General features: G+C 42.5%; 1 protein-coding gene across 1 annotated transcript in view; it reads left to right on the top strand.

Annotated features, from left to right (window-relative positions):
- Positions 1-16334, top strand: part of EDAR (ectodysplasin A receptor) — a 70792-nt gene that overhangs the window by 31099 nt on the left and 23359 nt on the right. The window contains exons 2-4 of the mRNA XM_027743511.2: positions 13977-14045; positions 14751-14873; positions 15962-16143. Coding sequence (XP_027599312.1) covers positions 13995-14045; positions 14751-14873; positions 15962-16143 — 356 coding nt within the window. The 5' untranslated portion in view covers positions 13977-13994. The remainder of the gene's footprint in view (positions 1-13976; positions 14046-14750; positions 14874-15961; positions 16144-16334) is intronic.

The following is a 16334-nucleotide window of genomic DNA, read 5'->3' as shown; positions in this document are numbered from 1 at the left end:
CCAAGTTGAAAGATGAGGTCAGACACAAATACCTAGGACACCACTGCAGAGCAGAAGGAAATAATCTGTTCTTCATGTCCGTAGTAGGTAAGACAAACAGCAGCAGCTCCAAGGGAATGAAGAGAGATATAGATGAGATGTGAAGAGGTGGTGCCTAATAGCAAGAATGGCAAAGCACTGGATTAAATAGAAAAGGGAAAACTGTGTCATCTCTGTCACTGCAGGTTCCCAATACCCAGTTAGATAAAAATTTTTTGGTGTGACGGAGAATGATTCTCTTAGTGTGAATCAGAAGGCTAGACTTAGATAATGTCTTGAGTTCCCATCTGGTCCTAGTTTTTTGATGATTAAATTATTTCATAACTGTTAATTATATAATAAGCTCTTATCACAGATTTTACAGAATCATCTTTTTTTTCTTTTTTTCTTCCTGACAGGATGCATTTTACTGTACTGATAGATTGAATTAACAAAGATCTGTATAATTCTCTGTAAAGTCTGATGGCTTTATATTCTAGTGGTTTTGGTGTGTCTTGGAGGTACATAGACTTTTAAAGAAAGTACATCTGAGAAGAAGAAGAAGCTGCAACCATCTTGTTTTAATTAGGCTAATTTAATGTAGCTCTGAGATTTGTTTCAGTATAAGCTTTATTCTGTTAAAGTTACTGCATCATCAAGATCCCTCAAAAAATAGATAGATGAAGTATAGGAAAAACATCCATGCTGGCCTTTCAAAAGGAATTTTTATGTTAAAATACTTGGCCACAAATATCATGCACATAGACACAAACTAGAAAGCTGTCAGATGTGATAGAAATGAAATATAGGGAGAATTAATTTCTTCCATGTTTAGTAATAAACTGCATGAAGGTCATAAGATGGAGATGCAATATTCAAACCAGTAAGCATCTATGATCCAAGTTTTCCAGTAAAGATCCATGTGAACTGAAGAAGTGTTTGCAGTATCATCTGAATTGTAGGCAAGTGTAATCCAAGGAGAGCCTTCAGCCTCTCATTGCTGCAATTACAGTGAGTTTTTAAGTGCCAAGACAGTAAAAAAAGTACTTGAATTTACATCTGTAAGCTATTCTTCTTTCTTATAATCCTGATAAATATGAATTATCCATTAATTACCAAAATTATTTTTAATCTTCTTAGAGTTATCTTAGCTAGTTTTAGTCAGCTCTGCTTTCTGTCTTGCACATCGCTGCTGTCCACAACCTGAGTGGAGTGACATACCTCCGACCAGGCATGTAGTGTTTCCCCTCTGTCATGGACCTATTACACTGCTTCCCAACAGCCCATCTCTCCTATCCAGACCCTGACGTAGCCGATTTCACCCCTCATCCTCCCATGGCCATACTTATCAGCTATCAGCTGCATGGAACCTAGTAAGGACATTTCTCTGGGTGCATTCTCAGACACTTTTTCTCTTCCTTATAAAGTGTAGATGTGATCCACCAAACTGTAGTGAGGTAAATCTGCATTCTTGGCCGTAAGGCCCTCAGACAAAGCCATCCATGGCATGTCCAGCCCTGAAAAAAAAAAAAAAAAAAAAAAAAAACAAACAAAAAAACAAAGCAAAGCAAGGCAAAGCAAAGCAAAGGAAAGCAAAGCAAAACAAAACACAAAGCCCAGTGAGAATCTCCGCCTCCACAAACTCTAAAATCCAAGGACTGATGACTAAGCACAGACTTACAGCAAGTTCTGCCTCTTCCTAGCCTAGAGGGATCCTAAAGAGCTCTAACACTTCTGCCCAGCTCTTCTGCGAAACCTGTTTGAGTGTACCCAAAGGGGAACAAGAGCAGTGACTGGGACTAGTGCAAGTCATCAGACACAGGTATAGTCCTGGTGTGCAAGTATCATAAAATCTTTAAGGTTGGAAAATACCTCTAAGGTCATCAAGTCCAACCATTAACCCAGCACTGCCAAGTCCACCACTAAACCATGTCGCTAGGTGCCACATCCGCATATTTTTTGAAGTCTTTCAGAGCCAGTAACTTCCCTGGGTAGTCTGTTCCAATGCTGACCACCCTTTTAGTGAATAAATTTTTCAGGATATACAATCTGAATATCCCCTGATGCAACTTGAGGCCATTTCCTCTTCTATTGCTTTTCGCTGGGGAGAACAGACAGACTCCCACCTGTCTACAACCTCATTTCAGGTAGTTGTGGAGAATGACAAAGTCCTTTATTTTGTTTTCTCCAGGCTAAACGACCCCTGCTCCCTCAGCCAGTCCTTGTAAAACTCATGCTCCAGATCCTTCACCAGCTTCATTGCCCTTCTTTGGACATGCTCCAGCACCTCAACGTCTTTCTCGTAATGAGGGGTGATTATACAGTTTACATTTCTCTGCAGTCTGAAATAAGACACAGAGAAGCACCCATCTCCTCTCAGAGGGTACAGCTATGCAACAGCAAAACCATTATGAGGGCCCTGGTGAGAGAGGATTTACTCTAGCAGGGTGATTGAGCTGCAGAAAGCACATCTCTCCCAGAGACATGTCCTGGGCAGTCCCAATCTGCCTGTCAGCGCAGGCTCCTCTGAGCTAACCGGTTCCTCCACGTGCACTGCTCAGGGCGAGGGCTTCACTCAGAAAAGCATGACCTGCCCAAGTGCCTTCCCTCCTACCATGTAATTCCTGTGTTTCACCTACAGTAGCTACTCTGTGTCTATGTATCCCTCAGTTTTCCAACTCCTGGGTTCAGGCCAGAATATCCATATGTCTCCCTTCAGGGTCATGTATAACTAAGTTTTGTCCTATCAACTAATTCTTCACTCTAACTCTTATCACCATCCCCAGGCGTTTGGCAAAATGCAGCAGAGCTCTGGGGGAAGTGCGAGCAGGTCTCTCTGTGCTGCCGTGGGGCAGGCATCCCTGCTTTCCTTCAAGCAGTCTTCTCTCATGCCCGCAAATAGGAGCTTGAGCCTCATCACAAAAATAGTTTAAGCATCATCATCTTCCCCATCCCACTGCTTGGCACAGGATGGCTCCAGTTCTGCTTCCTGAAGCCTCAGCAACCTATGCCATTCCATCATACTGCAATTGCTTCCAACCTGGAGGCACTTTGCATTGTGATTGCCTCTAGCCCTGGAGGCCCCATTTCATTTTCTAGTCATGTAACCCAGACCCCACCAGGTGACTCAATTGGCTGTGGAGCCACTAGCAGGCAGGACCCTGCCAAAGGGCAACCACAGCCTGTCCTTGGCTCTGCTGCCTTCCAGCTATGTCATGTTCTCCATGCCTGTCTCCACCCTCAGTGCCCTTTCTCCAGCCCAGCCTCCTGGTCTGGATACCAGCTCTCCATGCCAAGACTTTTTCCCTGGTTTCTGCTTCTGCCCAGCTTGATCACTCCTCCCCAGCTGCCCTCTGATCTTCATTTCTCTTCTAACCAGAGAGCAGGGAGCCCTATCCCACCCAAATCCTGGTATATAGGTGTGGCAGCGCCTTGTGGGGTTTAACTCTTAGGCAGTGCTCAGAATAATTAAGGAGCCAGATGGATTCCTCCCACAGCTTGGCCGCCCCGGGAGAGCTGAGATGTGCATACATTACCCCTGCAATCTTGCACACGGTGTTCTGACACCACACAGCTCCTGTTTTCATGCCATTCCAAGCAGCCTTTGACGGATACAGGTTTGCAGCGTGCAGACAGGACCTTTGCCGTGTCGAAATGCCTCCAAGCAGCAACCACCCATGTTGGCAGGCTATTAAGTTTCTATAGAATTTTGACAAGCCTCCAGATGAACATCAAACCATCCCAAATCTCCTGAGGGACTAAGAGTTAGAAAAAAAGGAAAAAAAAAAAGAAATTAAAAGAAAAAAAAAAAAACACAAAACAAAAAGAACAACAACAAAAAAGAAAAACCAACAAGACCAACAAAACTGATTTCACATGTCGTTATTCCCTGCAGCTTTGTAGCTAATTTAGAATTTGTTGATCCTGGTGCCAATAAATAGTTTATCTTTAAACTACCTCTGTACTCAGACTTGGTTTCACCTTCAGGTTAGCATTGGTTATTTAGCTAGCAAGGCAGTAATCTAACAGCACATATAGAAGAGATATGAGTGCATATTTGTTCCATTAAGGAGAACCTCACACGGTAGCTAAAAATTTCTCTGGGAAATCTTGCTTTCTCAGAAGGCAAGTGCAGTAATATATGTGCTAATGCACTGCCCCCCAGTGGAGTCGGGCTCTGGTTCAGGAGCTCGAGCTTTTGCTAAACTTCTCTTGTAAAGTGCGAAAACACTCATGGGACACATGTTAAATCAAAACATTAACCACTGGTGGGGCAGTGTTAAATCTATTCAAATATGTTTAATGGTGAGAATGATTCACATCCGATCTTAATTTTTCAGTGCAAGATAATGCTGCCCCAGAATATCTCTTTTCTCAGCAAGTGCTGCAGTCAGAGGGAGCAGAAGGTCTTCACTTGCTTATGCGTGATGCTTCACATTTCAGAGATTCTAAGAGGAGCTATAGGAAGTTCTCATTTTTAAAGGGATAGCTAAGTGTAAAATGTCTTGAGGCTGACAAGGTGATAGACATAACCATTAAAGCAGCTGGAAGGAGCTGCATTTGCTCACTACAACATCCCTCATCGTCCAGTAGGAAAATGTGTCACTTTCTGGTTTGTAACGGAAAAGATTGTGTTCATTTGATCATATTGAATGTTTCCGGAGATAACTGGCTCCTTGTCTTCCAGACTTCTTAGGACTGTCATTGCTTCACAGAGGAGCCTTTCCTATCATCATTTAGTTTTCCCTACAGCAACAAAGAGTAATATAAAACCTGAGGTTAGGTTCACAGTTACAGTCAGGCTCTTGGCATGTCCAAAGACTCTTTTATCAAAAAGTAGATTCAGATGGCTACAAATTTTAACATCTGGATGGTAGAAATCAAGACCATAAGACCATGGTATTCGCAATTGCATCAATTATTCTCTGGTGTTATCCTCTTCATTTTTCCCACAATACTGAGCCACATTTCCATCACATAACCTCTGTGTCAGGACAAGGTACTGCTTCTGAAACCAGATCTCTATGTTTTCTTGTACCTGTGTCACTGGAATGGAATGAGACAGTAGATGTGCACACGAGTGATAAAAATATCTCTTCTGCTCAGCAGCTTAGTTGGGTTGTAGCACCATAAAAGACATCTGAATCAGCTAGATTACCAATTAATGGAGGGGAGAGAGGAAGAAATATAAAACTGATGTGAAATACTGTATATTTTAAGAGAACATGTAGGCTAGGCTTCGCAGTACTCAAGCCAGAAGCAGGCAGCAGCCCTTCCCAGGTGACTGGGGGAGATGGTTATAAACAAGCTTGCAGTGCACATGGGAAAAGCAGCATCTACCATAGCACAAACAGGAGTATACCTTCCTGCATATATATATTTGCTGAACACCCCATAGGCTTGCCTTCCAGGTCATTAGTGTGCCAGCCTGAACTGCCCCCTTGACCTGTGCTTTCTGGGGTGCTTGCTGTCAGGTCAGCTGGTGCCAAAACCTGGCCTTCAGGCATTGTGGGGTGGCCAGCAGTATGTGCAATGGTTTCCAGTTGCCCCAGTTCCCAGGCCACAGGTATCCAGGCTGAGGCACTAGTGGGACCCATGGAAGGCAGCCCCCTGCCTGCCCTGGGGCAACTGACCTGACAAGAAGTTTGCTACCTGCAGTGAGCAGCCCCTGGACACCACTCACCCCTTCTCTCAGGATGGGTGCTAGTAACCTATTCCCTCTCCTGTAAAGCTTATTCCCCTTCTGTAAAATTATAGAAGAAACAGAGATGCTGAACAGATTAGATGTGCAGCATGACCTGATAGGTAGTACCAGGCTCCTGGTACTCTCTCCATGATAGGAAGTTTTAATTCCTAAATAAAGCAGGTACCATGGGCTGCTTGGGCTTCAATAAAACCTTTACACTCATATGCATAAGTAACATGAGATAGGTCCAACAGGTCACATCAAAAGAGCAATTATTGAAGGCTCCTGCCTGGTCTCTCAAACCCAATCTTATTTAAGTGTGTTGGGCTGCAAGTTGCAATCAGAACTGGCTGATCATGACATTTTGGAAGGCAAAAGCCTTGCTGAAATGTCCAGGGTGCAGTCACAAGGCTGTAACTTTGTAGAAAGGAGGTCAAATGGTTACTCACACAAGCTTATACCTTGCATGGCTTTGCTGGTGGTGGTGTCTCAAAGTTTTCGTGTTGTACATGAGGGTCGTGGTGTGAGAACGGGCACGGAGAGTCAAGTGATGTCTTTTATTAAACCAGCTGGTAGACCTAGAAAAAAATAAACATCTCAAGCCTAATTCCTTCAGGCCCAGAAAGAAGCAGTAAAATCCATGCTAACTGCAAGGCAAAAATAAGAACACTTGAATCAATCTTGCTATGCTAATAAATTCCTCCACATGAGACAAAAAAGTGGAGCATGGGAGGGTGTTACCTGGGAGCAAAGTGGCAGGCCATAAGCTCCTACAGAGGGGAAAAAAGGAGAGCTCCTACAGAGGGGAAAAAAGGAGGATGGGGGAGGAAACAGAAAAAAAAGTCATTAACACCTGTGTTGTATTTTTAAATACATTATTACATTTCTGGTATTTTGTAATTAACCCAAGTTAATTGTGAGCTCTTGGCTTGCATATTTCCAGCCCAGAGGATAACCAGTTTTTAAAACTATCTTGCTACCTTGAAAGGCTCAGCTTGACATAGCCTACTAATGAGTTTATCAGATAAGGTACCACTAGGCTTAATGTGCTCCTTAATTAGGAATGTAAACACCTTCATTAAAAAAGAAATGAGGGCCTCAGAGAAATTATGAAAAGATTTTATTATTATTATTGAGTCGAAAGAGAAAGTATTCCAACAGAGAAAGCCATTTCTTCCTCCTTCCCTAGGAGCAGAGGCAACGTGCTTTGTAATTGCAGCCCTACACAGCATGTTAAGTATAGACATTCCACTTTACTAGGACATTATCTGAGATTGGTCATCCAGGCTGAACAGAGATGGGAGGGACAGACAGCCTCTCTGAGGGCATGTGGGTATAAATAGATGTGTTTGTGTACACGTGCCTCTAAACATGCAATTCCTATAGGCATGGCCATATGATGGGTTGTAACTTCAGTTGTTCTCAGCCAAGGTGGTGGGTCTTCCTTCTCTCAGCTGTGTGTGTGGTGGTTGGCGTGTACAGCAGCCTTAGCAGGTCATAGCTTGCAACTACCCACAGATATGGGAGATTTGGTTGCTCAGGCATGTTCCTCTGCCTGGCATTGGCACTGGGAGCTATATTTTTTGTCCACTTCATCCCATCCCCTCGCTGGCGCCCCAGAGGTGCCCATGCCCATGAGATGGGTAGGTGGATGGGGCACATCGGGGTCTGCTCGGTGGACCACCCCTCAACATCCTGTTTGGGGCACAGGGGCCCACAAGCCTCATCTGGTGCTGCAGGCTCCCTGTGCCGTGCCCCACAGCCACCTCTCCCCTTGGGCACCCCCGGCATGGTGCCTGCTTGCTGTGTGGTCCCTGTTCCCAGCAGAGACCTTCCCCTCCCTCTGCTCCCTCTCCCTGCTCCTTCCCAACAATGGTGTCCGGGGCAGCTTGGGATGTAGTTTTGAATTTAAATGCAGCCAGCCTTTAGTTTACGAAAATAATAAATTCCCTTCAAACACAGTTATGTAAAAAGTAGAATAATAAAAAAACTAATGTTTGTTGGCAGCGTACGTATCCCTTTGTCTGTAAGACAGAGGCCTGTTGACAAACAAGAGTCTTTTCTGGGACTCTAACATCAAGTACCAAAGTATACATGGCCACTACCTAATACTGGCTCCATTACATTTGCCAAACAGTGAAACTGCTGCAATGTTGTTTTGCACTTGTAAAAGTAAAAAGAGTTTGTGGGCGGGATCCTCCTGATGACATCCTGCCCTATGCAGGGACCTGCTCAGGGGTACCTTCAGAGGTACCAGCATGCTGTGCTACAGTTCCCTCCCACTGCAACCCAGCTGCTATTCACTGTGCCTGTAAGATGCAGTAATTCAGATGTTTTCATGTAAACCATGGAAAAAACAGCACTGTGTGTTGACCTCTGACAATATTCTGGCTTTTAGCTAAGAAATGCAAATGTGCTGCAGAGCTAAGAGCAGACATTATTTGTTGAATGGTCACCATGGGATTTCTATTCTATTTACAATTTCAATAAATTCTTTCAATGGTCACTGCAGGATTTCACCTCAGTTCCTTCCTGTATAGTATTTCTAAATTACTCCATCAACCATTATGTTTTTAAAGGATGACAGTCTCTGCACCATACTAAAATTCCTCTGCTTCCCAAATATCATGAGCTTTGAAGGTACTCAGCAGCTCCCGGGAATAGACCCTGAGAAACAGAAGCAAAGTGTGAGTTCAAATCCATATTGGTTTTAATAATGGAAGACAAGACTCAGGCTGTTCTTGCTATGTTATCTGTCATCTAAAATGCATAAAGCATGGTAAAAAGGAAAACATGTTAGAGAAGCACCATCATTGCTTTGTTGGTTTGTATTTTCCTAATAAGCTTTTAATTTTCTGCTCTGAATGGAAAGCAATACCTGTCTCAGGAGAGCTTCTGAATCTAAATTGAGTTGTTTTCATATCAGAAATTTTTCCTTGCCTCTGGAAGCAAAATGCCAAACACAAATTTCCTCTCCCTCAGGCAGGGGTAGATGGGGAAACTTGTTAGGAAGTGGTGATGGAGAAAGCACTGAGCTGATAGGTACTGGGACAATCTGGTATACAGCGGACGATTGTATTGCTGCTCATTAATTCTTTTCCTAGAATTATTAGGCTGAGGAATCTAACGTGTTCATTTGCAATTTTTCATGGCAATGTAAGATCCATCTTCCCACTGTTTCCGTGGAAAACTCAGATGCCCTCTGGCAGCTGTGAGCTGGCAGCAGGGCAAGCTCACCTGGGCAATGGAGAAAGAGCTCTGCTGGAGGGAGAATGGGGCACAGCCCTAACATATCTCCAGCATGCTGCTACCACCCCCACCATTGCCAATGTTTCTTAAAAGAAAAGCCTGAGCCCTCTGAATACATAAATGTAAGCAAGCAAACCAGAAGGAATTATTTGGGCCCTGTGCCTTGTTAGTGCCCCCTTTCCATAGAAATGTATGCCAGCCATGCAAAGTGTATTGAAAACAGCCTTCCCTTCTTTGCTGCTTTTGATTTGTTCCTGCATGGTAGTCTTTTTTTTTTTTCCCTGAAGACCTTTTCGGAAAGCTGATGGCCCACCTACATGAGAGCCAACACGTGTCTTTATGTAAGGTGAGAAAGCAGGTTCAAATACAGACTTCCAGACGTAGTTTCCAAATAAATGGGTCTGTAAGAAGCTTGACTGTCCCCAGGTCCTCAGCACATCTTGCCCCCATTAATAAATTAAAAAATCTTTAATGTCTCCTCTTGTTAATGCAGTTCCCACTGGAAAAAGTCTTGTTTCTGTGCCCAATCAGTTATTTCTCTGAGAGAGTTGCCAGATCACAGGGGCAATGAAAGTATTATGTGTAGCTTGAGCTGTTCTCACTTTGTTTTGATGTTTCAGGTGAAATGGAAAAATGGAGTTGTATCATTTTAGCACTTTTGACATCTCTGTAAGGTAATTCTTAAGGTATTTGCAAGGTCAAAGTGATAAAGAAACAGTGGGAAACAGTGTAGTTGGTGTTGTCCTACAAGTGTAATAATGCTCCATGCAGTACTTTTTCACAACAATACAAACTATAATCAGGATTATGAAATAGGTTTTTTCCATAATTTCTGTGGTTTTACTTACTTATAGTTCTCTAAGTTTATTCTGTCCCCAAGCTTGCAGTGCCATCATTGTCATTCAGTGATGGGCTCAGAGAACCTTTTTGCCTCCTGAAAGTAAAACTCAAACTGTCTCTTTTTTCACAAGTCTGGAGCTAGACTGAGCTCTGCTGCTGAACTCTGAAGCCTGTGAGGCCCTGCAGTGAGGATTATATGCTTATCTCAATTAAGAAGGATTTAGCAGCATCGGGAGCATACAGAGATTATCTACTGAGCTCATGCAAAAAACTGTGGTAATCTTTGGAAAAGGTGGTTTGGGAGGTTCCTCCCATAAAACCTAGAAACTCAGGACAAGTGCTGGATTTGCTGCTGGTCCTTGTGAAGTACATACAACATGCCTACCTTTATTTGTGTGAAAGCATTTGTCTCACATTCTGCTGTTTTTATAGAGATCTTGGATTTATGATCAGTTCAGATTTCCCAGCTACTTAGGTATTACATTCATAGCCACAGGCCTGATAACCAAACTGCTTAGGAAACCCCAGAAAAGAGGTGCATATAGAAATATCAGAATTGGCAAAGTTGTTTAAGATGGTGTTTGTGCCTTTCCCTCTCACGAGATTAAGTTTTATGTCCTTGAAGTATATCTATGTCAGTGATGAAACTAAAGAAATATAGAGACACCAAAAAGCCCTCACCTCTCTTAACAACATTAAGAAACATACTTCTATACTTCAATCCATGTGTTTGTTTTCCTTCTCTTTTCAACTGTATTTTAAAGAACAAAAAAGTCTATGACAGCAAATTATTTTTGCACTGTATTACTTACTGAAGCTAGGGAATTAAAAAAATGTCTAAGGTCATCCATCAAAAGCTGTGAGGTTTAGCTTAGACCACTAGCTGTAGTAACCTCATTGTTTGCACATTTCACATATTTACTCCGACTATACTCATGGATCGTCTAAATATCATGGCAGTGCTACCTTATAAATTAAGTAAATTGTGAGATTTAAAGGTTAACTGCAATGAATGTTGCTTTTCCTCTTTTAGACAGCATGAACTAAGCATTTTCTTCCTGTTGATTGATTGATTTATTTATTTATTTATTTATTTGTATCTACCAGTTCTTGGTGAGAAACCACAGGGACTGTATGCAAAGCGTTTTTGTCTGAGAGGAGAAATATTTGAGCAATAGGTTCCCAGTCATCTCTTTTCCTGTTCCCCAAATTTCCACCTTGCATTCTGTGGGAGAGTAGCTGAGACAAGGAGTCTCTAGCATTTCTTTCTGTGGTTGCCACTGGGAGAATAGTCTTCCCTTTCCTGTCAGCTTATGTGTATATTCTTGCCAGCTATTAACGAATATGCCCAAAAGACAAATATAGCTGTAATTAGCAACCCCTGCTAGTCATGACGAGGCTTGCTGTGTGTTGCACACCTGATCCACAAAGATACAGGTCTGTGTTTTACACCTCCTCTCAGGAGACACCCACACGTCCCAAACGAAAACACAAATCAGGATCTGTGGAGGGCTCAGCAGACAAGCTGCCAGAGATCCCAAATTCCTTAGAAGTGATAGCATAGTCCCAGCAAAAAATACATGTCCAGCTCCTTCCCGCTCCCTGCTTCATGCCATCCCGCAGGAGAGCCATCCCACGGTCATTTGCTTCAGTCAAAGTGGAATAATTAATTAAGAACTAATTTCTTTTAATGGTTAGGGGCTATAATAACTGGTCACTCTTCTTCCTGCTTTTTGTCAGAAGCTGTCTGGTTGTCCATGTCTTCATAGATGTCAGCTAGACAAAAAGGGGATCTTGGCACTAGAAGATCCATTGTTGTGTGGATAGGATTAATGAGTGACAAATAGCATGGTGCAGATATAACTTAACATGCCTGAAAACTGAAAACAAGCCCACGAGCAGCCTCGCATTTCTTGGCAGATACCTTCAGGTATCACCAAGCTGAGTAACTACCCATCTACCTTCCCCCACCTCCTGTGTTATAAAATGAAAGTAAGTTTTTTGAGCTTTAACTCCAAAGGAGGAAAAAACAAAACAAAACCACAATCCCCCCCAAACAAACAAACTAGAACAAACAAATAAACAAAACCAAAAAGAAACCAGCAGAAAATAGCACAGCCAATTTATGCCAGTGTACTTGAATAGGAGAATGAATACTTAAATTTAACTTTTTTTTGTATTCCAATTTGGAGAAAAAGTCTCCCCTGTAGTTCCAGTTTGGCCATGTTTAGCACTTTGAAATGGCTTTTTCCAGTTAAAAAAGTATTTCCCATATGCTTGACATATTGCTGCATATAATGATGGAATGCAAAGAAAAAAAAATGTTTACATGCAAAACATATCCCACATGCATATTTATATTAAGAGGCAGAAAAATATTTTATTTATCTATGTATAACTTGACATTTTCAACATTTTGTGTAAATAAATGCCAAATGGAGAATACTGTATTATACGTTAGTGGGCTACACTTCTTCAGTTCCATTTTTCAAATCTGGCTATGATTGCACTCAAGTACCTCAAACAGCAAACATCTGGGGGGCTTGAAAACAACTGGAGTGTGGTTTTGCTGTAAAACATATTCTTACTGTAAAGTTACAGATTCAAGATTTAGTGTTGAAATTTTTGGTTCTGAGCAGCCTCAGACCAGATTTATAATAAATATGATAATTTTTCAGTATCAGTGGGGACACAGCCTTAATAATATTAATATCTATGGTCTAACAAACTCTTTTATAATTAGGATACAGTTTAACAGACATATGCATTAAGACTATATCCTTGGAACCTTTCCAAGCAACTGCACTACCATAGACAAAGCCTTCATCCAACTTACATGTTTGACACTTTGTACAATTGCATGACTATTTTCCATCTCTTACCTCCAGATTTAGGACAATTTATCTCTGATTCTCTTTTGTTTCTAGGTTTCAAAGTGCAATTTCCTGCAGAAATGAATATACTCATAATTCATGTTGTCCACCCACCCACCCAGTTACCTGTCTCAGCTAGCCCAATTGCTGGAAGGAGCGTATAAAGCAAGTTCATGGCTTGATGCTGGAGCGATATAATCTTTGCTTAATCTACTTAGTGTTTAAAAATGTAAATGTTAGCAGCTATCACAAATACTGAAGCACTGCTCTCATGTAGGTTGTATACTCAAATGTGGCACAAAGCAGTAATTGTACTCTCGTGGGAGACTAAAAGTCTCCCAGTGTCTGAGACCTGGAAAATTGAAAGAGTGGTTTACATCTGCTAGGACCAAAGTGTATCTCAAACATTTGCAATTTGAAGCTCTAAAATCCCTAGGGCATATTATGTGCTGTAACAGTATCATTAAATATGTTGTATCAGGCTAACAAAAAAATCTGTGCCTCCTTTTCCAGTCTCTTTTTTCACCTTATAAAGATATCCAGTACATGAATATGTAATATTAGCTCTTATTCAAAATTACTCATTTTAAGAAACTAAATAAGTTAAAATGTGTGTTTGTAACATTGATTGCAGCCTTTCTTTTCCCCAACCATTTTAATGGCAATTCAAATATAGTTTGACTCCTTCATTGTGTTTAACTTATTAAATCTGCAGTTTGCTTATCAAGAACAAAAAGCAGCTGATGCTTCCCACAGAAGGCACTTCTGGGCTTTCTCAGTGGATCCACAGGAGCCATCAAGGAAAGTGCAGCCCTGGTGTGCTGATTGCCTACACTGCTTGCCATCGTTTCACTCCCTGGCTCTGCTTTGGCTCCTCCATCCAGATCTTTCCTAGGCAAACCTGATCTAGTGTGGTCAAGCACTAAGTGGTGTGGACATAAGGCAGGCTACTGATCCCCAACCCTCTTTCATTTAGTTATCAAGATGTAGTTCTCAGTTCCTCTGGGAGGATTTCTCAGCAAGCCAAGAACTGTCAGAACTCAGACTTGGCTCTTCATCTTTCACAGATTTTTGTCAATATGGCAAATCCCTCATGCCATTGGTCTTCTCAAAGAGAGGAAAGAGATGTGCAGTAAGGATGTGTAGCATGTGTGTGTGTGCGCACGTGCACATCTCCCCCTCTGTTTAGATCTCTGGGCATCACTCCCATGTAACCTTTGTTCTGCTTATGAGCCCTTCTGTTCTTATTTTGGCAACACACACAAATATTTACTTGTGTTCGTAAACAATCACCAATTCTATCTTTTCAGGTAAAACATCAAGAGAGCATGGCTCACCTGAGTGAACGTAAATGGACTCACGTGTTCCCTTTCCTGGTGGTAGGTATTTATTTATGTACATGTCTCTCTGGTGTGCAAATATAACAGGGTGCTGCTTGCGTTCTTCACAACCATCTGTGAATCGTCATGGCAGAACCACAGACGACCTAGGGACTGAAGCCTGATGCAGCGATCAGTTTTCATTTAATAAAACACTTGGGCATATGCTGCTTGAACTGTGGCTGCTAGAGAGGAGGGGGAAAGAGGAGGACTCAGGATGGAGCAGAGACAGAAGGCGATGGAAGCACTGATTAGCCTGTGTGTCACATGAAGCACAGCCTTATCATGGCTGAGGCCCAAGGCAGTGCATTATCTTGGGTTGATATAGTTGTCCATTGCAGTCACTTTTATGAAGGCTCATTAGAGCTGGGAAGCATGAGGGTACAAACTCAGACATTTCCTTGTGCAAGAGAGCATGAGAGTTAATAGGTCAGGAACCACAGCTTTCAGTATTTTAATGAGTGGCTGTGCCAACAAGCATGAACATCAGCGCTCTGAGAAGCTCTTAGAAGGACCAGGTTGCTGAAAAATGCATCTTCTTCCATTCCACGTAGTATTACCACTTCTGCTTCTGAGCTTTAGGGGTGTTTCACACTGCAATGCTGGCCCTGCTGTCTGCTGAGCAGCTGGGCAAGGGGAGGGGGTGAAGCATGGATAAGGAAAGCCGTGGAAGTGACAGTGCTCTGGGATGCTCTCTGGTGACAGGTCTCCTTGGTGTACTCTGCCAGTGCTGAATACTCCAACTGCGGCGAGAATGAATACTACAACCAGACCACTGGCATGTGCCATGACTGCCCCAAGTGCGAGCCGGGTGAAGAACCTTACATGGTAATTTCAGCTTCCTCTGCTGGTGGGGGACATATCAGGCACCAAATGTGAAAAACAAATGCTTTGCTACCTGGTGGTAATATATGGATAGGAAAGAAAATGGGGAAGGACAGGGGTGCTTAAGCAGGAGCGCTCACACGTGCAAGTGTGAAGTGGGAGAAAGGCATCATGCATGCATGCCACTAATCCACATCTCAGGAGCAGCCTGTTAAAAGTGATACTGTAAAAGTTGAAAGGTAAAAGTTCCACACAGAGTACTCTGCCAGTCTGTTCTCTTCTCAACAGTTGTTTAAAATCTGATGCTGCTGTTCTGGCATAGTGTGATAAATCGGTTAGTCTGGCGTGCTTGCTGGCCCCCCACACCAACAATTTAGTTTTGCACTCCCACTGAGATATTTTGGCACTAGAGGAACTTGGATGTTTCTGCGACATTTTAAATTATGGTTCCTAAGTAACCATTTGATTTACAACAGATAATTGTTGCTTATTAAAAAAACTAAATTATTGAAATCCTGTTTGGTTTTAATGGGATAAACATCCTAGTGCAAACATTTCACACAGTTGGTAGTCCTGAACAAGGACGTTTGAATAATAACCAGTTGGGTTTAGTTTTATTTAATCTAAACATAATGTTCAGCTGAGACATGTGAGTTCAGAGGTTACAAAATCCCATCCAAACATTGCCTTTTGTGATGTTCCCTCTGGGCTCTCCTAGCATGAAAGCTGCTGATAGCCCTGCTGCAGCTGTGTTTCTCCTGTAGTAGTCTCCTCTACTCTTCCATTTTCAGTTCGCTTTCTATCTAAGTAGCAGCTGAAAGTCACTTCCACGATTTGCTGGACTATGATAGAAGTAGCTATGGGGGGCCACTTACAAGGAGTATGATGCTCCAGTTCTCCCTCTCCAGCACACAGCATGCTGCATCCTTATAGCCCTGCATGGCCTTTTTAGGACAGACATTAATGGGCCAAACAGCAGACTTCTCTCCCTTTGTGCTGCAAAGCCAATGAACCAGGCTCTGAACATTCTCTTTTGCTAGAAGTTGGTGTGCAGCACAAGACTGCTTTTCAGTGGCTTTGTGTTGTTGCAGACATGTGGATATGGCACCAAAGACGAGGACTATGGCTGCATCCCCTGCCCTTCAGAGAAGTTTTCCAGAGGAGGTTACCAGATATGCAGACGGCACAAAGACTGTGAGGGTTTTTTTCGAGCCACAGTCATGACACCTGGTGATCAGGAGAATGATGCAGAATGTGGTCCTTGTCTCCCAGGGTAAGGACTTTTCCACAGACCTTTGCTCTACCCAAGGCACTGGAAAATACTTCCTTGATGTTAAAGTCTCTGACAGCCTTTCTTCATGTCCTAGCTGACTGTAGGGGAAATTATGGTGAATTATGCTTTTTTGTCTCTGCTAAACCAATACATTTAAATGTTTCAAAAGCATTGATGAGTTTAATAAATCA

This window comes from Pipra filicauda, unplaced genomic scaffold (genome assembly GCF_003945595.2).
Source record: "Pipra filicauda isolate LSUMZ 115617 unplaced genomic scaffold, ASM394559v2 scaffold115_size4368891_pilon, whole genome shotgun sequence".
Classification (NCBI taxonomy): Eukaryota; Metazoa; Chordata; class Aves; order Passeriformes; family Pipridae; genus Pipra; species Pipra filicauda.
Note: the sequence above shows the minus strand (reverse complement) of the source record. Positions and strands in the feature narration are given on the sequence as shown.